Raw genomic sequence first — 25,973 nt, forward strand, 5'->3', positions numbered from 1 at the left:
CAAATCCAAGTCTATTAAAAATTACATCCAAGGTTTGGGTGAGATTCGAACCCAGATTGGAACGTGTTTCTTCGTCTTAACAATGGTGGTGGATCCATCTGGGCTACCAGTTCGCGAACAGTTTTTTTAGTCGAACAGTTTTAACAGTACAAACCATCGTGTAAATTGAGAACATACCGTTAAATATTTATTATTTATATTTAATTCTCGATTTAGAATATGCTTATAAATTTATATGACGTTTTTTCTTTTCAAAAATTTAATACAAACTATATTACAATTAAAGAAAAACAAATTCAAAAGGTTAAACTGCCAAAACCGAACCAACAACCAGTCAACCAGTTAAAACCGGCTGGCTTCGTTTGTCATTTCTGAAAACCATGGTTAGTGGTTCAGCGCAAGACTTTACCAAAACGATTGAAATCGACCATGAACACCTCTGCTTTCGGCTCACACAACCATTTTTTTTTTACATTTACTCAACCATTTAACACCGACTCAACTAACCATCTGCAAAAGACTAGTCCGACTCCCCGGTCCTATCAAGGTTATGGTTCCAGCCCAACCCAACGCAGCCCGTTTCATGTTTAGCCCATCATAAGCTTCTGAAAGCAGAATATGAAAACCTTTACATATAACATAGATAAAAGATGGAAAGAGTAATTACTAGCATTTCAACTTGATAAAGCATAAACATATCTTAATATCATGACTCTTTTTTCTTTTTTTGCGAAAATACGATCATATTAACGTAACTATAACCGTTGTAACTTACTTAAAGCTTTTCAAACTGACCAACACTTCCGCGATCCGGATTCTCTAAAGAAGCCATACCCAGTCCTTCATTCTGATGTTTCTGCCATCCACCCGTATCCGCCTTCAAATGGATCAAATAATAAACAACTGATGCCACCATCGAGATGCATGTCAAGGCAGCCCCACCAGCAAACACGCCTTTGCGTAGGGTTTCACACGACAGATCACCCACACCGTAGATGACCCGATATTTAGTGTGGTAAGCGTTTTTTGCGGATCCTGCAAGCAAGCATGCTTCTGCCCCAAGAAAAGAAACCCTGTTGTTCACATGTTCAAAAAGAAACAATTTAAACAACTGTCAATCGGTATGGTAGTTGCAACACAGATGGTCCATGTGGTTTGCACTTTATAACGCATTTAGTCCTCAACTTTTTCCGAAAGTACATGGATGGTTCCTGTGCTTTATGCTTTGTAATGCATTTAGTCCCTAACTTTGACATGCTAAAACGGTAAAACCTTTAGATTTGTTGGCTGGGGACTAAATTCGTTAGAATGTGCAAACCACAGGGACCATCCGTGTACTTTTGGAAAGCTAGGGACCAAATCCAAAATTTTGGTAAACCACAGGGACTATCCGTGTACTTTACTCTATACTTTAATCAGACAATAGATTCTGCATGATACAATCTTGAAAAACTTCCATAGCACAATTGTTGAATGTATGGCATATACATGTAACAATAACATGGTATAACAGAAAAGTTAGCCCAAGAACCGCGTTTTACCATTAGAACAACGTGGTTTGACTATTTAAGGTCCAAACTTATAAATACGTTCATCAAATCATCAATCATTTAGTAACAGAATGTATATAGAAGATAAAATAAAAGCTGCAATTCAATGACCATCAACAGATAAATTTCCAACATTAAAACCAAACAAGTGTAAGAAATAAAACCTTATAGATAGAAGGTAAACTATTTATCCAATGATATCGATACGGTATAATCTAGTGTAACCACATTATGCTGACTTGCTTACCACAATAGCGAGCGTGAAAGAGGAGAGGGTGAGCCACAACCAATCAGATTTCTTCTTTTTTTTCTTTTTTTTTTATATATATAGTAAATGGGGGCCTTAAAGGGCTTTATTCCACATCGTGCAAGTTAAGAATAACGCCCCTCGCTTACGTGTCGCCTACGTGGCGTGATAAAGCCCCTAGGGGCTTTATACCACACCACCCAGCCTAAGACCATATGGTATGGAGGTGCTTGAAAATGGGGCGTTATGCGACATGTAGATGACACGTAAGCACACGTCAGAAATGGGGCGTGGCGCAAAAACGGGCGGTGTGGGAGCGCAGAGGGGACGTGGAAGAGTGGCGTTATTCGACACGAGGCACTCCAACGGCTATAACCCACACCAATAGCCAAACGCCACGTCGCCTGAATCAATACCTCCACGCCGGTGAAAATTGTCCCACCCCAACATCAATGCCATTGACAACCACGCCACAAATCCACGCCCACACCATGTAGTCTAACTTAAAACAATAGTGGCTAAATTAACATAATTATGAACAATTAAGGCACAAATATGCAATTTTAAGAATATAATGTAAACATTTCACCAATTAATTAATTAAAAAAAAAAAAAAAAAACTCACCATGACAAAATGAAGAAAAAAACAGCCATAGTCTTGGAAAAGCCTCTAACAAGACCTTTACCAAAACACAAACACTTGGTAACGCCGTTAACAACCGTCTGGCTAATCAGCAACAATCCAAACGCCGATAAACCGTACACCGTCGACGCATCGGATGCGTACACACAGAAACTGTAATCGTCATACTGATCCGGCCTCACTTTCGCCTAATTATTATAATAATTCAGTGAATAATCTATAAAAATAAAATGAATAAACTTGTACAGCTTCAAATTAGAGAGAAAAAGGGAGTACCGTGCTACGACGTCGTTCAGCGCCAATGGCGAGAACGAAGGCCATGAGGTGGAGAGACACAACGGCGACGAGAACGGAGATTGAGACCGCCATTGACGACGACGGTGAGTGGTGATGTTGCAGTTGCAGACTTGCAGTACAGAGTACAACAATGGAAACAGGAAGCAGGTTTTAATGGCTTTTTTGTTGAATTTGCTGCTTTTACTTTTTGATTCTTTATACTTTATCTTTTTTATTTTGTTTGTTTGGGTGAATATTACAAGCTGTATTGCATTGAGTGGATATTTACGTACACGTTTCATGACAGGAATAATAATGAATTAACTCTGAATATGATTTAAATCGGTAAAATTATCTAAAGATAAGTAGAAAGTCATGAAAATGGTATTTTTCTGGTTATATATTTGTGTTATTTTTAGAATAATTTGACACTTATAGATCGTAGCCAACTATCTACTTTATTCGTCGTCTAAACCTTAAATATTTCCATTTTTACATGATGCAAACTTTATGTGATGCCTTATTGTGTCGTTTTTTTTTTACCGGCAAAGAATCTCACGTATAAAACCACCTTGTTTGGGGCTATGTCCAACATGAGATCGTGCCCTCCCCCCCCCCCCCCTCCAATGCACAGGAACCGGATGGAATCCGTAAACCGTCGCCCCCGTCAGGTTCGAACAAGCCCCGATTCGTCCCTTCACCCACATGTCCCTTGAAAATGACTTAAGCGAGAATCGAACCTCCGTCTCCACTAGGGAGGACAGGCTAATTTACCAGTAGATCAAGTTTTCAGGACTGTGTCAGGTTTGTTTAAGTCATTATTATTGAGGATACGTGAGTAAAAGTGATGCGTGATTTTCGTTATTGTATGGTTAGATGAAATTCAAGATGGTTGTATGATTTTAGTATTGAAGAGAGCTTCTTTGTTGAACTTCAATGATTTTACATATATAGTGGAGTAGATTTTTAACTGATTTAAAATAGAACATGACACTTGTGGATACATATGATAGGCGTTTCATGACATCAAATGGATTCATATAATATTATTCAAATATTTAAGATAGGATTGCGCTAAACTTACTTTAATGCTTTTATTATATGGACATTAATCATATTATGTGCTATTTTTACTAACAGGCGAGGTGAATAGAAGATACGTTTAGCCTCACCCATAAATAAAATAATCTAAAAAGAAGTTTATTTATTAAAGAAAACTCACTTCTCTAGAAGTATTAATGTAAAAAGAAGTTTATTTATTAAAGAAAACTCACTTCTCTAGAAGTATTAATGATTATATTAGTTTAATATCATGATAGACATATATATGTAACTATACGATACATGAATACTAATTGATTGGAAAAGTTTTATAATGCATATGCAAAGCCATACACAATGTCATATTGGTTCAAATAATTATTGATCGGAGCCGATGAGATACTGATGGAGTAGTTGGGGAAAAATTTGGTGTTCCATGTGACCCAGGTTCGATTTTCACTCATTATTTTCTGCGGCATCCAGGTGAAAATGTGAAAGGCGAATACGGGTGACACCAGTTCGTCTTGAATGAGAGGTGAGGTTTTACCGATTATTCCATTGTTGTGCCTTCGGGCTGAGTAGTCGACCTTAACCACAACGTCCGGTGTCACGATAGTTGACACGTCGTTTCCTTGTCGTTTAAAAAAAATTATTGATTGGAAATTTTTTATTTTTCACTAGCCTATCTTACTGCTAGATAATGATTTGTTTCTAACACGAGCATGTTATTATAAAACACTCAGAAAAATGGCTACTTTGGTGAGTTTCCAACTATTTTGACCGTATACCATAAGACAAAGCTTATTGTAAAATGTTCATGATTTTAAGTGTAACAAAAAAGATTGTTACAAATTTCTAATATATTTGTTTTGTGTGTGTTTTTACTACTCTTTACGTATGGTTTCACGTGCGTGTGTTCACCAGATATAAACCAAACATCAGTCCAAACATACACAAATATACAAACAACAACCATACCCAGTAAATCCTACAAATAGTAAAGCTACTTATAGGGTCTGGGGAGGGTGGAATGTAGACAGACCTTGCCTCTATCCATAGTGATAGAGAGGCTGCTTCCAGAGAGACCCTGAGCTGGAAAACCAACAGCATACCAACAAACATACACAAATATACAAAAAGATCAATAAAGGCTAAAAACACACCCCAACATTATGCTACAAATTATAATGCTAATACTGATACTAATACTAATCCATAACGTTACAAACACATCACCAGGACGGAAAAAATACAGCCTGCTGCTTATATCACACTCACATTCATACCTTTTTAATAAGTTAAAAAAACAAAACGTTAAAGAAACATCCAACATAGAATCATACTTCTGTTTCTTTTCTTTTCTCTTTTTTTTATAAATAAAGCAGCCAAACCCTAACTTAACCAGGGTTTGTCTCGCCTCTCTTTCGTCTATTGCATCTCTATATTTTTCTCTTTTTATCCATCTTTTTTTCGGCTTTTTTGTATTACACCATTCGAGTCTTTTTTTTTTTTTTGATTTTCTAAACATAACCATTGTCATCATCGTCATCGTGTTGTCATCATCTACGAGAAAAGAAAAGAAAATCTGGGTGATTGACCTGAAGATTTGCAAGCCAACCGTCGGCAGCCTGCAAAAGATCAGTTAGCAACACGCCTTCATTGTTGATCCATAGTGGTGCTTTTAACTTGTACGAAGCAAGACCAAACACCGGTAATGAAATTTTTGAATCACCCGTCTCCCCAGGATGCGTAACCACAGGCGGATGCTCACATTGATTACCTGCAATTAAATTAATATATATTCAAATTTTAATGTAAACACACACACAGACAACCTATTATATTTAGCTGAAATTGACCAATCATACAAACAATTTGATCTAAATTAATTAGCCAAAAAACTAAAACTATATTAATTGGTTGTTTCGCTTTCATTGCTGAAGTTATGGGTGTTCTTCAGGTTTCGGGTTTTTTGGGTCGAGTTGTTCGGGTGTTTGGCTGGGAAAAAGTGACCCAATAACCGACCATTTACAGTTCGAGTTGGTTAGGTTTGGGTTATTCGGGTTAGGATTAGTTCGACTCAGGTTGTTCGGTTTTCGAGTTTAAATGTAAATTGTAAAGTGAAAATAGGTTTCTTACAAAATATCATAAAAATTCATATTGCTTCTAAAAAGATCATCGAATTTTTAACATCATTTTACAATATGATATTTGATAGAGATCCGATTCTCATTAATAGGAATATAGATTGGAATTGAAATTGATACCAAGAAGATAATACAAAGATAGCTAACACCGAAGTGTTCCCAGGGCCTAGCCCTCTCTCACTGCGCAAACGCGGGAGCCCTAATTGATCTAACAAACTTCTGCCTACCTATCATGACCTCATTTATTCCTATTTATAGAATTATAAGTTGCACTTAACCCCCTTCTAGAATAGACAAATGACAATTAACTATAAACCTGATTATGATTCCTATCAATATTATAATATTCAAAAGTCATAAAACTTAATGTTCCAAATACTAGAGAGAAGAGACTCCAAACCAAAACACATCCGTAAAAAAGACAGTAAATGTTCAGGTTTTTTTTCAGGTTTTGTGTTTCGGGGTTTCGGGCCGGGTTTTTCGGGTTCTTGACTAGGAAAAGTGACCCGATGACCGACCCATAGTAGATTCGGGCTGGTCGGTTCGGGTTATTCGTGTATTCTCTTATCTGGGTTCGGGTGTTTGAATTCGGGTCAGGTTTTGGGTTTCAGATAAATGGATGTAAACTAGAAGAATCATGTGATAGTGATACTAATCATGATGACAATCAAAGGAAAAATGATCAAGTTATCAGATTCAAGATAAAACACAGATATTGTATAGAAAATGACAAACCTGTAATTGGTGTATGAAGAGAATGAAAGGTCAAAAAACAAGCATCAAGATCTTTCAATGTGGGGCCCATTGGAATCCTATAAATCGGGTACCTGTCAAAGCACCAAAATAGCCCATCAGGTTAGAAACACCTTCATATTGAATATAAAAAAAGGTAACAGAAAATAACAAATGGTACAAAGATTGTACCAGGCTACAGATAACCAACTAGAAGATAGCAAGTCACAACTTTTCACGCTTTTCAACTCAGGGAAGCAGCGAGCAAGATCAAGTATCTACGCAACGAATAAACGTGTTGTTAACTTGAAACTATAAACACCACATAACATATCTAATAACTTCATTAGACATTTTAAGAGCAAACCTTATCAGTTAAAGGTTCCCGACCCCAAGGTTGATTGCGCTCCAAATACTCAAACGAAAGACAACTTTGAGGTCTTGCGGATTCACCCTCGTCACTAGAGAAGCCTTCCTGAAGGGCATGGTGGTAATTTAATGACAATTGATCCAACCGCTGAGTGATTTCACTCTTTGGAAGGTCATAATCACTGCTTACATCACTGCTTGAGTCCCTGAACGAGTCAACATCACTGTCCTCGGTATGATGCCTATCACGTCATGAAATAATTTTAATGTCTAATAAAAAAAATTGAATCGCACTCAACTGCTATTGAGCAATAGAAAGAAAATTTTTACTTAAAATACTTATCTAAACAATGTATGGGTCTAACAACTCAATGATAAAACATCAGACGAGTGTATGTATGTTAACTGAAATAAAAAACATAACAAACGATAATCACAAAAAAAGTACAGAACAAAACAAGGGCAATAAATGAATAAAATACTGAACAGATAACGATAATGGCTAACCAATAAATCAAAGCCTCTAACTGCATATGAATACTCTTTTTAAACTTTAGTCGGGTTATCAGAACTTAAATTCAACATATATAAATCTGGTTTTTATGACAATTAGGGTTTTATACAGGACATATATATACAATTATGTATAGGGAATAGTTGTTCCATTTAAGTCAGTTTGAAAAGAAAATAGCACTAGATAGCAACCAATGTTGAAATATCTTCCAGTTAGGACACTAAACTTTTAAAAAAAATAGCATTTATAATTAAAATTCACAAGATTGAAACAATAATGTAACTTGAGTTTTTTTGTTGTTAAAAGGTGACTTTGTTATTATCAACAATTTTTTATTACCAATGCAATTTTTTGTCCCAGGTGAGCACTTTTTTTTGTGCCTAGGTTTAAGGAAAAGCTTTGCGCCTTGCGAATTTGACAACTATGAAAATTATAATTTGGTTATTATTTCTTAATTATATATAAATCTATATTTGTTTTTTAAGTTTTAGGAAACACAACCATCTTCTACTTTAGTAAACAGTAATCGTATTTGGTAAACATCACATTGATCCTTGCCCAGTTGTGCAATACTGGTCCTGAATGTATATTATAATATTATATTTCCCATCAAGAAACATTCATGAAACTAAACAGCTTAACGAACAATCTTTGGACATAGACATTAAGTAGTCTTAGTGTCATACTGAATGTATATTATGTTTCCCATCAAGAAACATTCACGAAACTAAACAACTTAACGAACCATTATCTTTGGACAAAAACATTAAGTAGTCTTAGCGTCATACTGAATGTATATCAAGTTTCCCATCAAGAAACATTCATGAATCTAAAAAACTTAATGAACCACTATCTTTGTACAAAACAAGAATGAGCATGTTAAAATAATTCAGCCACGTAGATCTTTTACAGTCTCCTTCATAAGTTTAGAGTTGGCCCAGCTTGCTGATTATCGATGGTTTATGTGTGGTTCTAGTGATTTCCGATTTCAATTAATAAAAGTGTTGAACCTGTTTTGGTTCAATTTTCTGTTTGGGTTTATTATTTGTGTACTGCGAATCGATAATCAGCAAACTAGGCCAAATTATAAGGTCGAACAAAACCAGGTACCACCAACATAGTTGTAAAAAAACAAAAATCAACCACAAAAGACCCAAAAACTGTATACTGTACCTTGATTTTGCTGACGATTTCAAAGGGTCCATGTATAATTGAATTCCAGACAAATACGGCACATAATACTGCACCACACTATCGCTATCATTCAATATCAGCGGAACTCCAGCACCATAAGCACTCCACTCTTTAAACGACTCCCACAAATCACCAAGCACAAAGTACGGTTGATATTCGTCACAATTTCTCCACCCTCCCATAGCTCTCTACAGCACAAAAATCAATCATAAATACCATTAATTAATTCCCTAATTTATGTATTCCTTATATAAAAATACCAATCAGCAATTAACCTATAAACCGGTGACTCGGTGAGTAACATGCATACCATTTATCAAACCTTTCAGAATAATTGACTTCATTACCTTTTAGTGAACTATACATATAACAACAAGCAGAAAAACATTCTTTTACAGTTAATAAACATTATAATGCTTATAATTTAGTTTACTAATTACATGGTCAACTCCATAAATTCCTTGATTTGCAAGTATGATTGCTTAGAAGGCATATGAATTGATAATTAATCTACAAACCATTGAGTTGACCTTCTAAAAGTCAACATATAAAGTATCAAAACCACAAGACAATTTACATCTATCATGTAAACAAACAATAAATCCACATAAAAAATATAAACAAAAATAATATTAATTATTAATTAATAATAACAATAATAAACCTTTGAGGGATACTGAGCAGGGACAGAAGGTGTAACCGATTCCAAAAACCGTTCCAGATTACAAACCGGAGACGTCACCGGCGGTTCAACCGGAACCGGTTTAACCGGTTTCACGACTCGGTTCTCAACAACTCGACTCTCAGCCTCAACAGGAGCAGACGACGTCGTATTGTGATTCGGTGTGACGTCACTTTGTGCTCGCCGGAGATTCTCCTGATTCTGACGGTTTATTCTCGCTTTAGCCGGATTATAAAACCTGTCTTCTCCGCCACGACTCCGTCCAAACTGCAATCCAGCGCCTAACATCTTCCGTAAAACCCTAATTAGCAACTTTTCTTCAAATCAAGCGTGAAAAACCACAAACCGAATCAGAAACGCGGAGATTTCGACGAATTGGAATGCCGAGATTGATTCCGAACCCTAACAGGAAGCAAAAACGGTTAATCGGATGATGTTTATCGTAGAAATGAGGATGTATGGATTGGTGCGAAAAACCCTAAGAAATTGGGGGAAATAGATCGATTTGATTTGATTTGATTAGATTATGTGTGTTGGTATTGATGGTAGAGAATGGATTGAATATGATTTGGGAATGGAATGGATGGAGGTTTGGGGGAATGAAAAGGATGGGGAATGAAGAGATGAAAACCAGTGTCTGTCTGTGAAGAAAATGGATGGAAGATGGAATAATAATAACTCTTTAACTAATGCCAAACCAAAATTTAATGCTCAAGGAAATTTCTTTTGGTGTATGTTTTTTTTTTTTTTTTTTTTTTTTTTTTTTTTTTTTTTTGGGGGGGGGGTGTTAAGCGAATGCGATTATCAAAAGAGTCACGCAAGCCTTTGATCGATGGTAATCACCATCGTTTGTTAGGCATCACGTTTTTCTAGGCTCTGACTGGACACTTAAATTTTGAGGACCGGCCGTGGTGTTTTGGTTTGGACAAGAATAAGGGTTGGGATAGTTGCATATTTGTATTAAGCCCTTTATTATTTAGATTTTAGAGCTAGGGATTTTAGTGGGAGACGATCATTTAATTCTTGAATAGGGGTAAGATTTGTCCTCATTCCACTCTCTGGGTCCACGCCCTACAAATAGTTCCACTCAATGTTTTAGAGATCGATCTTCAAAGTATACAGATTTGGGCTTAGAAATGGCTCAATCGGTTGAACCGAGTTGTATCAGACGGTTCAACCAGATTGACTAGCTAACCCGATAATTCCATAAAATGCAACTTCAATTCAAAAAAAATATCCAAAATACATGATTCCATAATGAAAAATAATCCAAAAGTTAATCTAGAATATAAGAAAATAATCCAAAAGTGCACAATTTTCCAAAAAAAACCCACAAGTAGCATAATAAAGATAACTAAAACATCATATATATATATATATGGGTTTTATGTTGTATTTTGGATGATAAGACTCCGATTATGGAATGACAAACATCATTGTGTTTTATGATGATTAGTATGTTGTGTTTTATATTCATAGTTCTACGATGGTGTTTGAAGTTTTACGAACGATTAGGCTTTGAATATGGTGTTTTAGTAATATTCACTTAGTTATTTGTAAGTTTTAGGTGTGTTTTATGACTGAAATTATAGTGTTTTATAACTTTATACCCTTGTTAGGAAATTTGAACTTTGTGGCGGAATCTCACCCATTTTATTATATTATATTATACTATACCACACTATACTACAACTAGAAACTTCTGTTAACAGTAAAATTTGAATGATTGGTCCTTTTTTATCTTTTTTTTTTGTTTTGTTTTTCTATAAACTTTTATTTTACCCCTCAACTTTTAGCATAAACACTTACAACCCCTTAAGTTTTAAAGACTGTGAAATTGAGGTTTACGTGTTTATTTTTTATGTATTTGTGGATATAAAGTTAAACTGATATAGGTTTCGACGTAAATATTTATCGGAAATGAGTCTGGTCAAATATAATATATATGCTTATTATTATGTATGTTTTCGATTGGTCTATGTTTTGACGTAATTTTTTTCCAAAAATTGAGTCGATTCAAATATAATATGTTTTCAAGCTTGTTATTATGTACGTTTTTGGTTGTTCACGTTTTGATGTAATTTTTTTTTTTGGAACGCAGGGGCAACGCGCAAGACAATTATTCCATATATTAATTAGCAACTTTTTAGTGCATTAAGACTTGTACTCCATGCTTAGGGAGTGTTTCAAAAAAAAATTGATTTTTCACTTTCAACCTTCAAGTTTTTTCTTTTACATTTTAACCCATTTGAAAAAAACTTGATTTTTCACTTTCAACCTTAAAGTTTTTTCTTTTACATTTTAATCCATTTGAATTTTCACTTTTAACTCAAAGTTTTTCATCTTTTGTAATTTAACACAACACTTTATTATTATCTTTCGCAAGTTTTTCGTTTTACGTTTCGTTCTAAATTTTGTGAGTTAACATGTCATAGGGTGCATGTGAAGTTCAACGTTTTTGCTCTATTTTTTCATATTTGACAGACCCGTCGTAACGCGTCCATTTTTTCGCTTTTGAAAACTTCCCCGCAATGGGCGGGTCCTAGATCGACTAAGTTATTATTTTGTACGTTTTACGTTTCTGGTTAATTTCTTCGCATCAAGACACTGTAACGGGTGTACGTGGTTCAACGATTGTAGTCTCCTTTTCGTTCAGTTTAATTTTTACCATTTTATCTATTTTATTTTTACGATGTTGAGAGTCGATGTCGTTGTGGCATTGGTGCTACTTGGCACGGTTTTACGAACGTTTTTAACCTATTAATTTTTTTACTAATATTTTGTTTCGGTTTACCCCTATATTTCCTTTACTTAAAAACTATTTTTTTACGTGCATATTTATGTACGAGTATGTATAAATATGATTTGTTCTACATTCCGACGTAAACTTTTTTTATAGACGAGTTAGGTAAAATATAATACGTTTTCGTTTAAAGAAACAATTTTTAAGTGCATATTTTTATGTACGTTTTGGTAATTTGTTCTACGTTTCGACGTAAACTTTTTTGAGAAATGATTCAGGTCAAATATAATATGTTTTCGTGTTTATTTTATGTATGTTTCGTAAAGTTTTTTTTCGAACCGAGTTGAGTCAAATTATGGTTTCTTTTTCTCCCCTTTTTCCGAAAGCTCTAATTAATCCCTTTCGATTACATGTGCATATTTTCCTTCATACCCGTTACGTTTTCTATGTATGAGTTGAGTCACATATAATACGTTATGATTGTTCGATATGAATTCCATTTACTTTACGTTTAATCCAAGCACAATGCTTATACAGGTTACACTGAATTCAACTGGATACGTCGAAATATGTATTTTCATATGGTTAATGCATCATATAACGTTTGGACTAATTCATTTCATGTTTACGATGTACCCGCGCCACAACGCGGGCGGGTGTTAACCCTAGTTTAGTATTTAAAATACAACACCTAGCTATGGTTACATATTTGACTTTTAGTGATTTTTGTCTTTTAGTTAATATTTTTGTTTACTCCATCTTACTTTTAATAACACTTAATTAAGTTATTTTTTTACCAATACACTATAACACTTAAACTTTAATAAAGACGCCCTTACGTTAAAAAATTATATGTGTACGACGGGTTTTTTTTTCTAAAGTTATGAAAGTTATTAGTGACGTCCAAGTTTCATTTTTCTTATATAAAACTACCAGTGGCGAAACCAGAACGATTTAGTTAGGGGTCATCATAAGCTTATATTCTATACTCGTTCAAATTAGGGGGTCCATCTTTAAGTTTGTTCTTCAAAAACTCAAAATTTATAAATAAAAATTCAAAAAGTTCCGGTGACCGGAGGGTCAACGGAACCTCTTGACCCCCCTCTGGTTCCGCCCCTGAAAACTAAGTATGTTGACGTTTCATGCGCACAACGTCTAAAGTTACAAAGGTTATCAACGACATCCAGGTTATGCTTTTTCTTATATAAAGTTACGTATTTTGACGTTTCAACGCTATTTTCATGCTTTTACGCAACTATAATGAGTGTCGGTACCGTATTAATATTGTAATGAAGTGCATCAATACCAACCAAGTTCTCGTCATAACGCACGAGGTAAAAATACTAGTTTACTTAACGAGTGTGAACAACAATTATAGATAATACACTTTCTCTTTTAAACTATAAAAAATATATTGAAATCAATGGTGGACTAATGAATCATTTTCACTTGTGTCAGCTAGTGTTGGTATAACTCAACTTACATGGTTTTTTGATTGAGTAGGCTTAGAAACGTAACAAAAGTTGTTTTAGCAAGAAATTTATATATACTAGAAATACAAATACTATGGAGGAAACAATGTCAGATAACTGTTTAATACGTCTGTATTGGTCCAACCAAATTACGATTTGTCATGTTTAAATTTATAATTTTGTTATTGCTTTTGTTTTTCCCCTCACAACAAAATTACGATTGTGCCCTCACTTTAAATTCACAGTTTTGTCATCGTTTTTGTTTTTTCTGTTAAATTACGATTTTGCCCCCAGTGTAAATTTATAGTCATGCCATCGTTTTAATTTTTTTTTTTTTTTTTGACAAAACTATGGTAGTGGTTTACTTTAATTGGTTGAGTCGGTATACTTTTTATTTGTGCCAGACGATTGCCCGACACACGCTCATTTGTCCTGAAAAATTACAATTTTGCTCTCAGTTTAAAATTATAATCTTTCCATCGTTTTAGTCCTTTTAGCAAAAGTATCGTAATGTTTGTTTTAATTTGTTGACTCGATTTAATTTTAACTAAATTGCATAAATCATCCTTTATGTTATACCTAAACTGCACTTCATACATTTCACTATGAAATCAGCAAAACTCAACATTTATGTTCATGTTTTGTAACGTTTTATAACCTTTACAACTAACGTCGTCCAAAAACTCAGTTAAGTTACCTCACATGCTTTGCATGTGAGGGTACTATGGTCTTTGATTACATAAAGGTTTTTGTGCAAAAAGATTATTTATAACATAAAGGTTGATTTTTGCAAAAAGAAAGTGTTATTATATGTAGAGTAAAATATTTTTTTTTGCAAAAACATTATTATTTGTTAATAATTATATATTTATATATAAAAAATTAGTTTTAAATTAATTTTATAAAAAATGATTTTAATATTTTTATAAAGTAAATAATATTGACAAGATAAATTACTTTATATATAAAATATAAATAAACCACAAATTCTTTTAAAATAAAGTTAGTGTAATATCCGGAATATTTTTATAATTATAACGGATGTTTTAAAACTACTCAAACTAAAAGGTATTTTTTATGTATATGTAAGTATGTGTTTATAAAAACAAAATATTAGACAAATTTATATCGATAACAGAAACTACTAAATTAATTTGGCGTTTAAATAAAATTGTTAATAAACTCCATTAAACAAATTCTAAATATATAATATGTAAATAATATAAATGCAATATTAAAAATGTATATGCAGTTTAAGACATTCTATTATTTCCTATTGCATTTGTATTTGTATTATTTATATATTATATATTTAGAATTTGTTTACTGAAGTTTATTAAAGATTTTTTAAACGTCAAATTAATTTATTAGTTTTTTTATTGATATAAATTTGTCTAATATTTTTATTTTTAAAACACATACTTACATATACATAAAAATACCTGTTAATTTGAGTAGTTTTAAAACTTCCGTTATAGTATATAATTAAAAAATATTTTGAATATTACAATAAATTTATTTTAAAAGAATTTGTGTTTTAGTTATACTTTATATAAAAAGTAATTTATCTTGTCATTATTACCACTTTATGAAAATATGAAAATCGGAATTTTTATAAAATAAATTTAAAACTAATTATATATATATATATATATATATATATATATATATATTACATAGGGTAAGGTTATTGTAAAAAAGACTAAAACTGTGAGAAAGGTAAGAAAGAATCTCAGCCATTAGATCTAAATTAATTGAAAAGGGTAAACAAGTAATTTTATCATTAATTCAATTAATTAAAAACTTCCCATAACCGTCATCTTAATTATAGGAAGTATATAACACCATTCAGCAAGTATATAACACCATTCAGTAAGTATATAGCACCATTCAGCAAGTATATAACACCATTCAGCAAGTATATAACACCATTCAGCATTCAGCAAGTATATAACACCATTCAGTAAGTATATAACACCATTCAGCAAGCATATAACACCATTCAGCATGTATATAACACCATTCAGTAAGTATATAAACCATTCAGCAAGTATGTAACACCATTCATTGACTAAACATCTGATCGAAACATATTTTTTTCTCTATATAAGTATAGCAATATGGTACTCATATTAAAGATAAAGAAACGCTCGTTATTATGGTGTAATTTTTTTTTTAAAAGTTACGTATAAAAAGTTATTGACGTTTAAAAAAGACGGAGGGAAGTTACATGTGCATTACCTAATTTCTAGTGGGTTTAAAAGAGTATATTGCCTCTAGATATTTTAAATCAGTCCAAATTAATGAAAATATTTTACAATTTGGTCCTTATTGATCTCAACCATTAGATCAAAAGATCTAATGGCTGAGATTCTTTCTTACCCTTCTCACACTTTAGGCCTTTTTTACAGGATCCTCTACCATATTACATATATAGTTATTAACAAATTATAATGTTTTTGCCAAAAAAAATATTTTGCAAAAAAATCTTTTACTTTATAAAAATATTAAAATCAGAATTTTTATAAAATAAATTTAAAACTAATTTTTATATATATAAGTATATAATTATTAACAAATAATAATGTTTTTGCAAAAAAAAAAAATTTGCTATATATATAATAACATTTTGCACAAATCAACCTTTATGTTATAAAAGACCATAGTACCCTCACATGCAAAGCATGTGAGGTAACTTAACTGAGTTTTTGAAAGACTTCAGTTGTAAAGATTGTAAGTAAAGATTATAGAATGTTACAAAACATGAACATAAAGGTTGGGTTTTGCCGATTTTATAGTGAAAGGTATGAAGTGCACTTTAAGTATAACATAAAAGTTGATTTATGCAATTTTGTCTTTAATTTTTTTAAGATCGTATTATGAGTTGTATATACAAGTGATCGAAACACAAACGTACATGTTATAAGAGAGAAGTATTCGGCTTAATGTCACGCAACCGCGGACGGGGCAAAAAGTAGTTTGCAACAAAGTTCACATTACGTGAATTGAAGGTCTCGGTTGGTTATCAGTAACTTAGTATCTTTGCTAGTTTTCAAGTTTATTTTAAATCAGAGTAAACTGCAATTTTACCCCCTGAGGTTAGGGGTCATTGGCATGTCTACCCCTAAGGAAATAATTGCAATTTTACCCCCCCCCCCACTGTTTGGGGTTATGTCGCAACTTTACCCCCCCTGACCATTTCAACGTTAATGTTACCGTTAGTCTGTATGGAAATGTCGAAAGTACCCTTCATCTTCTCCATTAAAAGCTTGAACCCTGCCCTAAACGCAATTCTTCTTCAATCGACCCCCAATTCAAGCTTGAATCCCTCAATTCACTCCCCTCAATTCACTGCCCTCAAATCACTGCCCTGAACATGTCTTCATCTTCGTCCTATGTGCTTCGATTCAAGGGCAAAACTCAAGATTCAGACATCATATGTCCTTGTGGTGCGAAAACAGTGGTGAAACAATCAGAATCGACAGCTAATCCTGGTCGATGGTATCTTCGATGTGTAAGTTTCTTCTGTTTTATGCTTATTGAAACTCAACTTTGTTTGAAAATCTTACTTGTGATGTCCGATAATAGGTTGGAGGATGTGGATTCCTCAGATGGGCTGACAAAGGTGAAGAACAGAGATGTCTGGTTTGTCGAGAGGTAATGCCTGGTTTAATTCAAAGCATTAAAGATAAGGATGAGTTGGCTAAGTGCAAAGAACAGTTGGCTCGGTACAAGAATGGAGATGTGTTCAAACTGAAGATGTACTTTGTGATTACTTGGGTCTTGATTGTTCTACTTTTTTTGGTTAAGTAGTTTAATGTGGAGAAATTGGATTTGGTTGTGTATTTTGACTGCTAGTAATTATACTTTTTTATGCAATGGTCCTTTTCAAGTTCTTATATGTTTGTTTTGGTTGCCTGCTTGTAATTCTGTTGGTATGCCTGACAAAGAGAATGATAAAGTTGAGAATGAGATAGATGTTGGTAAGGATGAAGACGTCGTTGCGGCCGAAGAACTAGACAGTTATGTCTACTTTGAGGATCAAGAGTCTGAGATTTTCAGACCTTACATGGAGCAAGAAACTGATAATGAAAAGATATTCAGAGATCCGACAAAGGATTATGACCCTGAAGTGCTGAAACATGCATGGGATTACACATATTGGGATGAAGAGGATGATTGCTACTTTGACCCATATGAAGGGGAGCATGGTTCTGATTCGGATTGGTCTTGTTTGGATGATTGTCACTGGAAATAAGCTAGATTTGTTTGGTTGTAAGTTTGTATTTTGGACCTCTTATTTGTACTAAATGTTGCAATGTAATCGAATCACTTTCCGCCAAAATTCTGTTTGAACACATTATTTGTACTAAAGCAGCCATATATAAACCAAACATAAAGATTGTAAACCAAAGCAGCCATGACAGTTGTAAACCAAACATAAAGCAGCCATGACAACAAACCAAACCAAACAATATCTTGTACTAAAGCAACCATATTGTCTTGAACAAACATTGTAAACCAAAATACTAAAGCAGCCATATTGTCTTGAACAAACAGTTGTAAACCAAAATACAAACTTGACAAACCAAACATAAAGGTACAAACCAAACATTGTCTTGAACAAAGTTGACAAACCTAACATTGTCTTGAACAAACAAACAAATAAACATAGTCTAAAGTTACAAACCAAACATTGTCTTGAACGAACTTGACAAACAAACAAACATAGTCTAAACTTACAAACCATCCATCACTCATCAAGATTGTAAACTGGTGCACCTTGAGTGGCAGTGTGTGATTCCTGTGAAGCAGTGGATTGTTCACCCCCTTGTCCTTTGCAGCTCCTGACATTGTGACCCATGTTCCCACATTTACCACACTTGATGCTAGTTCCCTTTCTGGTCATTTTACCTCCTTTGTCGAACTCCTGCTCAAGCTCTTTTTCACCAAATGCCTTATTTCTTTTTCTTCTTAGGCCTTCCAACTTATGTATGATGCTTTGGTGGGATGAGTGTTGTTGGACACTCTGAAGGAGTCCACATCTCCGGCCCGTTGATTGGCTCTATCACATTGTCATAGACTTTCTTCCATGTTGACAGCCAATACACTTCATCCACCCACTCTTTTGGTATGCCAGCATCAATGTTATTCCTTGACATATCCCGTATGGCTGCAACTGCATGTTTGCAAGGCATCCCTGTCAAATCCCACTTCCTGCATGCACAAGTTTTATGTTTAACATTCACAACACATTGTGATCTCGGCCCTGTTACTTGATACTTGTCTGAATCAACCATTAAAATAGACATTTCAGCAGCCTGTTTCTTGATCTCATCGAAGACCTCAGTGGCATGAGGTGTCAGTGGCCCCATACACTTTGCTTGCAATTTCTTGACATTCATTATCCTCTTGGTCATGTACTCCCGAATGAATTCTAGGCATGTGATAATCAGCTTGTCCCTTGCTCCTACGATTTGTCTGTTAAAAACCTCACATATGTTGTTCAGCAACATATCACATTTAGCTCTTCCAAAAAAATATGCTCTTGACCAAGCGGTGAATGGGATCTCATTCAGCCAGTCATACATAGCTCGTTCTGTTGTCTTAATTTCTTCCATAGCTTTGTTAAAGTATGGAATAGATGTCTTCCTTCCGGCTGACCAAAGCAAATTATTGTAAAGATCTCCACGCCACTTGGATTTCATGTTCTCATGAATGTGCCTCAAACAAAATATGTGCTCACTATTAGGAAAAACAGATAGCATAGCAGGAATCAGACCCTATGATACAAAATGCAATTAATCACAATATTTTGCTACCAAAGTTTTTTGCAATGCATTAATTAACACTTAAAAACTTATTACCTTTTGTCTGTCACCGATGAAGGTGAAACAAGAGTTAGTCGTACACCCTAGGTCATCTCTCAACAGTTGCAAAAACCATTTCCAGGTTTGTGTTGTTTCTGCCTAAACAAGGGCATAACAAACTGGATGTATGCTATTGTTCCCATCAATACCAACAACACTCAAGATCTGTCCAGGAAATGGACCTTTCACGAAACAACCATCCACACCCAGCAATGGTCTTCCAATCATCTTAAATCCTCTCATCATAGAGGCAAAACAAAAATAAACCCTTCGAAACTGCCTTGTAGGACTAGCTGAGTTCCCACATGGCTCCACATCAATTTTAATTGTACTACCTGGGTTGGATTTTAGAAGTTCATCACAGTATGACCTTAGCAGACCATACTGTTCTTGGTAATCACCATAAATCTTCGTAGTTGCTATCCTCTTGGCTCTGAAGACCTTATGTAGTGATATTTCTAGTTGATGCTTCCGAAGCAGTTGACTTTGGATTGAATGAATTTGCATGTCTGGATTGCTTTCAATCATAGGCTGGATCTATCTGGCAATCGAACTCATTGTGTACAAAGAAACGGCCCTTGTTGTCAAACAATTGTGTTGATTATGAATGGTCTTCACACACCACTTATCCTTGTCTGTGTTCCTTGAGATGTGAACTGCCCAAGGACAGGTGGGCTTGGTATGCCTTTTAAGGTGCTTGTATTTTTGCCCTACTTTGGTGCATTTACTATTTTGCCCCTCTTCTCCCTTTTTTTACAGGACCAAGTAGTGGTGGATTGCTTCCAAAACATACTACCCTATACCTTAACAATTCATTTTTTTAGAATAAACACATCCCTCCTTGCCTTAAGAGCATAATTTTTCACCATCTGATTCATCTTTTTCTTGTCATCAATAAGCTGACCAACATAGAATGGCAGATCATTTGGACCTTTTAAAGCACTCTTGTTTCTCCTCCTTATCTTCCTGGCAACCTTATCTATAAGGCTTGAATTGTCATCAGACCTACTTTCAAAATCCTCCAGGTCAACAGGCTGATGACCTTTTTCACTTCTCTCATCATCATGATCCCCATCACGTGAACCATCCAGTTCTTCCCTAGTAAATTCAACATTAGCCCTGAACCTCTGCATATCCACCTCTATTTCATAAACCAAATTATCTTCCTCAACATGCTCATAATCAGGATCACTTCCTTCACTCTCTTCCTCACCTTCAATCATACTATGATTCTGATTATTTATTGTAAATGATGCTAGAACAATTGCTTTACATGCCCCTACAGGACCTTCACTTGTATTTTCCAATATTGTTGACCTCCGGTGTTCAACATACATGTCTATCATGTGGACTCCTTGACGCACATGATCAAAGATAGGCTCTAAGTTAACATCACATTTTAATGTCCTAAGACCAAAATCTAACGAACAGTACGATTCCTTGTAATGAATACATAAAAACAAACCATCATTGTATCCTAATTTCTAAACCATCTCCTCTAAAACATCAGTATTCAACACTCTAAAATCTACATGATCAATGTAGTTCATCTTCCCACCAAAGTATTTCCTATTTGGGTTTTCTACAAAATTACCTCCATGGTGAAATTTTATGGTAAATTGAGATTGGGTTTCACCTGTAAACAAACATCAACAACAAATTAACACATAAAAAAGTTAAATGTTACCTAATTCAGACCCTGTGAGCTTGCATGTCACTTACGGTACATATCAGCCGGTTCGAAATACTGATCTTCAGCTCGTACCTTCCACAATCGAAGATCCATGCTCGTAACAGACTTCTAATAAGCTGTAATTGTTGAAAAATGCCTGAACGCCAGTGCGGAGCTCTTGATTTTAGAGGTAGGTTAAGTTCAGGGTTTCAAAGTGATGAAAGGGGGATTATATGAGGTTGCAGGTCAACAGGAACGCGAATTTACCTATTTGCCCTTTGACCATTAACAGAAAACGCTAATCTCTAACGGAAACATGGCCCGGGGGGTAAACATGCGACATAAGAGCAAACAGTGAGGGGTAAAATTGCAATTATTTCCTTAGGGACGTAGACATGTCAATGACCCTTAATCTCAGGGGGTAAAATTGCAGTTTACTCTTTAAATCATGATAATTAACTTTGATACCGTTGTAAATATAAGAAGATAAAATTATAAAGTATTAAACTGGTCGGAGATAAAATCTGATAAACATGAATGTTGAGAAATCAAATTTGATTAGAGCTATGAAAACATAACAAGATAATATAAAAAAAATAGAGTTTAGAATTAGGTGTTAAAGAGAGGAAGGAAAAACCTTATACAAAGAATGAGTACACATCCCATCTAAAACAAAACAAAAAAATAAAAAATAAAAAAAATTGCTTTTGACTTCCCTCTTCTTCTTTTCTTTCGATTGATTGCTTTTGACTAGGATTTTAATCCCTCTTCTTCTTCTTCTTTCAATTGAGGAAAAACAAAAGTTAACCACTATATAATGTATTAACTTTGATTTTATTTTATAGATATTATCTTTTGAAAACCTACTATTTCAATCGACTTCCACTCTTGTTACACAAAAGAAAAGAAAAAAGTACTAGTTTAAGTGACTATGTTCCCTTCTAGTCTACGACTAAGTTTGCCTCAACTTAATACATATACAAACCTGCTTTAAAAACATATACAAATTAGGACTGTTCAAAAAAATCCAGATCCAAAAATCCGTATCCGAAATTTCGAATTCGGATGTGACTTTAAAATTTTTTGGATAATCCGATAATCCGATATCAGAAAACTAATATTTTTTTTAAATATATAGTATATGAGCACTATGTTTATTTTGAAATATAATAAAAAATAATAAATTATCGGATTCGTATACGGATATATGAATGTTTTTTGGTTTCAATATTGGAAATTTGGAAAATCGAATATATGTTTAGTTTTAATCTATGGATGATACAGATTTTTTGATTTTTTTTATAAATTCGGATATCCATTTGGATATCTGAATCAGTATCCGAAATTTTCGGATATCAAAAACCGGATAATCCGATCTTGAATACCCCAAATACAAATAACTTTGGCATGATTAAACTCTGAAAACTTAATAAAACATTTATTTGCTAGTAATTGTTTTGCATGATTTTTCTTAGTTATTAAAGTGTGATGTGCCATCTTCCTCTAGACATGAATGTGTGTAATTACTTATCTTAAATTGCAATTTAGACTCATGGTAAGGTCGTTAAATTTTCTATTTATTATCTTGCTTGCATCAAACGATATGTAGATTAGGTTGTTCACAACTTCACATAAATGAATATATGTAGGGGCGAGATTTAGAGAATACGCCTATAAGTGTGAAAACATTGAGAACGCCCTTCATCCGTTGGTTTAAAACAATCTATATATTAGATTGGCGCGATGACGTTTTCGTAAATAACATAAATATATGTATTAGATATGGTTTTGATTTTAAACCAAGATGTGTGTGTTGTGTATTAGGACTGGTTATAGAAACATAATTTTTAATATAAATTAATAAAGCTAAAATACGTAAATTAACTTCTCAAAGCATATATTTTGAATAATACATAAAAAAAACCATCAAGGATTGGCAAGAAAGAATTAAGGAGCGGAATAAATTCGTATTTTGATAGGGTATAAGGATGAGAATTATTACAGAACACTAATTATTGTAGGGGGAGAAAAACAATTCTAGATCATTAAATTTTGGGATTTAAGGTTCATATTTTTTTAAATTTTATATTTCTTACATTCCTATGTGTATGATATATACATAAGAAAACCGTTTATTTTTACTTACACATAGAACATAAGAAAACCATTTATTTTTACTTACATAGACTACATACATGTACATAATTTAACCTACACATAACCTACATACGTGTAAGTTATATAAAAAACTGAATTTTTTTGCATATTTTGCTTTGAATTCTAGTGTGAGAAACAACAAGTCCTACATTTGTAACATTTTCCTTTACGTTTTAGGTTTTTATGATTGAAAAATGGATGATTCATTTTGTTTTGCGTGTTCTCACAATATTTAGTGTTATGAATAGAATCTTCCCCGTATAAGTTCGTATTTTAACCTTTTTAAGTCATCCCGATTTTTTTAATCTATTTGTTTTTTTTATCACTTTCTTCTTTGTAAACTCATTTTATCATTTTGAAACATCCTTTCAAGTTTCATGCATCTTATTATTATTGTGTTTCATATTCGTCTGCATTGAATATTATTCTCGTGCATCATCTTAATATCAACTTCATGCTATTCAACCCTTGTACTTGTAATAGGGGTAAGCAGAAAACCAAAATGACCGAACCGTAACTGAAAAAACCGAACCGAAAAACCAAACCGAAACAAAAACCGACGGTTCGGTTTTCAGATTTTTAATAACCAAAAATTTCCGTTTGGTTTTCGGATAACCATTTTCAATAACCGAAAAAAACCGAACCGAACCGAAACAAAAAGAACATATATTTTTATGTTTAAGTTTAATTGTTTAACCCATGCTATTAGAAATTATTAATTTTATTCTTGAATATTAAGTACTTATAATAAAAACATTAAGATGTTTATTTATAATTGAGATTATTTATTGCCTATAACAAATAACAAAATTTAATATAAAAATTGAACAATCTTCAAAGTATTATATAGAAAAAGTCCTAATAAAAACTTTGAAGAAACATAAAAATAGACTAGATGTTAGGTTTATGTAAGCATTTTTAGTTTAAAAGACTAAGTACAATAACTTAATGTAACCATATAAAAAAGATTCTTAAATTTTGAATTATACTTTTTTTTTATTTTTGAATCTTAGTTACTTTTGTTTCAAAACCGAAATAACCGAAAAACCGAACCGAACCGGTGTAAAAACCGAAAAAACCGAAACCGAAAAAAAACGAAACCGAACGGTTTTGAAAAACCGAAAACCGATATTTCAGTTTCGGTTTTGATTTTGCTCAAAAACCGAACCGAACCAAACCGTACACACCCTTGTATTAATATTCTCCTCCATCTACTATCATGTGCATTATTTTATTATTTTACACTTTACGTTATAAGACAACTTAATACATCAACATGTGAACTTTAATATCATGAGATACACAAATTTATAATTTAACAATGATGGAAAGTCTACTCTTCGGCCAGCTGATATTTTTGTGTTTGGGTGTAAAGGGGGAAAAAACGCTTGTATGAATCTTATAGGAGTGTCCCTTCTAGTTGGGCTCAAAGATAATGAGTTTGTTACTGGTCAGACAGCGCTGAAGGCGGAATCATGCAAAGTCGTTACTCGTTAAACACGAGAAAACTTGTTAAGAGAATCAACATGTGTTTATACCATTTGTTTTTGATACATTTATTTCCCTAGCCCTGGAGGCTATGGAATTCCTAAATACGGTACAATGGGTCGTGAATAGTAATTTCTCGACTCTTAAGAGTCGATTCGTCTTTAATAGGAGCGGTTTTGCAATTTATAAAGAGGTTACGGTACAACTTGTTGCCCGTTTACTTGCCATTTGTTTGTAATATGTTGTTCAAACAAATTTAATAACGATTATCAGAGATTCAGAGTATATAACAAGATTACTAGTGATCAAACATTGTTATGTTTATAATTTTTAGATGGAAAAATATTATATATACCCAGACAAAAAACATGAACATTTGATTGAAACTATAACTATCATTTCCAAACATGAAACCGAACAACCCCACCATTGAAATTGTATACAAAGATAATAAACTATAACTGATTAAACTAACCCACACAAATACTTAAAGAAAGAAAAGTACCTAACGAGAAAATTCGAGATACCTAACCAAAACTAAAACACCAAACTTTAAACAAAAAAACCCAACAAGATTTACTAACCGTAATGCTCGTATAATAAATCACTTTATACACATATTTAAATCATTTCAATGGGTATTAAGATCTCAATTTTTTTAAAAGATTTTACGTAGCGTAAGATTTTTTTAGACAATTTTTTTAAAAGATTTTACGTAGCGTAAGATTTTTTTAGAGAAAGATTCACGGCTTACAACAAACTAAAAATTGTTGTTTAAAGTAAATACTTGTTGATTCGTCTAGAGGTTCTTAACCTTTTTACGAACCTTCATGAGTGTTTTTACGTACATACATATTAACAAAGCTAAATTAAGACAAAGAACTTGTAAGCCCTCCTATCATTCCGAATTTAAAGAAATATTTCCAGAGACACAAGTATATAAAGATGCACAGGAGACACAAGTCCTATAGAGATGCGCCACAAAACTATGATAGTTATGTGACACTTCTTTTCACCATAAGGCTATGATACTCAAACACAGTGGCGGAGCTTGACCAAAAGTTACGAGGGGGCGGAAAGTCATGGGACCCAATTTATATATTGTATAAATATTTTTTTGGGGGGATCCTATATAATTTCAAAATTTTCGGACGAAAAATAGAAAATTTTACACTT

General features: G+C 33.4%; 2 protein-coding genes across 3 annotated transcripts; both read right to left on the reverse strand.

Annotated features, from left to right (window-relative positions):
• Positions 1-404: 404 nt before the first annotated feature.
• Positions 405-2,962, reverse strand: LOC110872045. 2 transcript variants are annotated; one of them, XM_022120805.2, is made up of 4 exons: positions 2,717-2,962; positions 2,423-2,628; positions 776-1,073; positions 405-605 (listed from the first exon to the last, which is right to left on the reverse strand). In XM_022120805.2, the coding sequence occupies exons 1-3, from the start codon at positions 2,807-2,809 to the stop codon at positions 776-778; spliced, it is 597 nt and encodes a 198-aa protein (XP_021976497.1). In that variant the 5' UTR covers positions 2,810-2,962; the 3' UTR covers positions 405-605. The 2 variants fall into 2 exon arrangements, with proteins under 2 accessions (XP_021976497.1, XP_021976496.1); XM_022120804.2 differs by lacking the exon at positions 405-605 and having other exon boundaries at positions 612-1,073.
• Positions 2,963-4,915: 1,953 nt separating this feature from the next.
• LOC110872046 lies at positions 4,916-10,077 on the reverse strand. Its single transcript, XM_022120806.2, has 6 exons — positions 9,378-10,077; positions 8,693-8,901; positions 7,004-7,247; positions 6,829-6,914; positions 6,640-6,731; positions 4,916-5,537 (listed from the first exon to the last, which is right to left on the reverse strand). Exons 1-6 carry the CDS (start codon positions 9,681-9,683, stop codon positions 5,317-5,319), a joined length of 1,158 nt encoding a protein of 385 aa, XP_021976498.1. The 5' UTR covers positions 9,684-10,077; the 3' UTR covers positions 4,916-5,316.
• Between the last annotated feature and the right edge of the window lie 15,896 nt (positions 10,078-25,973).

Source organism: Helianthus annuus, chromosome 8, assembly GCF_002127325.2.
Source record: "Helianthus annuus cultivar XRQ/B chromosome 8, HanXRQr2.0-SUNRISE, whole genome shotgun sequence".
Taxonomy (NCBI): domain Eukaryota; kingdom Viridiplantae; phylum Streptophyta; class Magnoliopsida; order Asterales; family Asteraceae; genus Helianthus; species Helianthus annuus.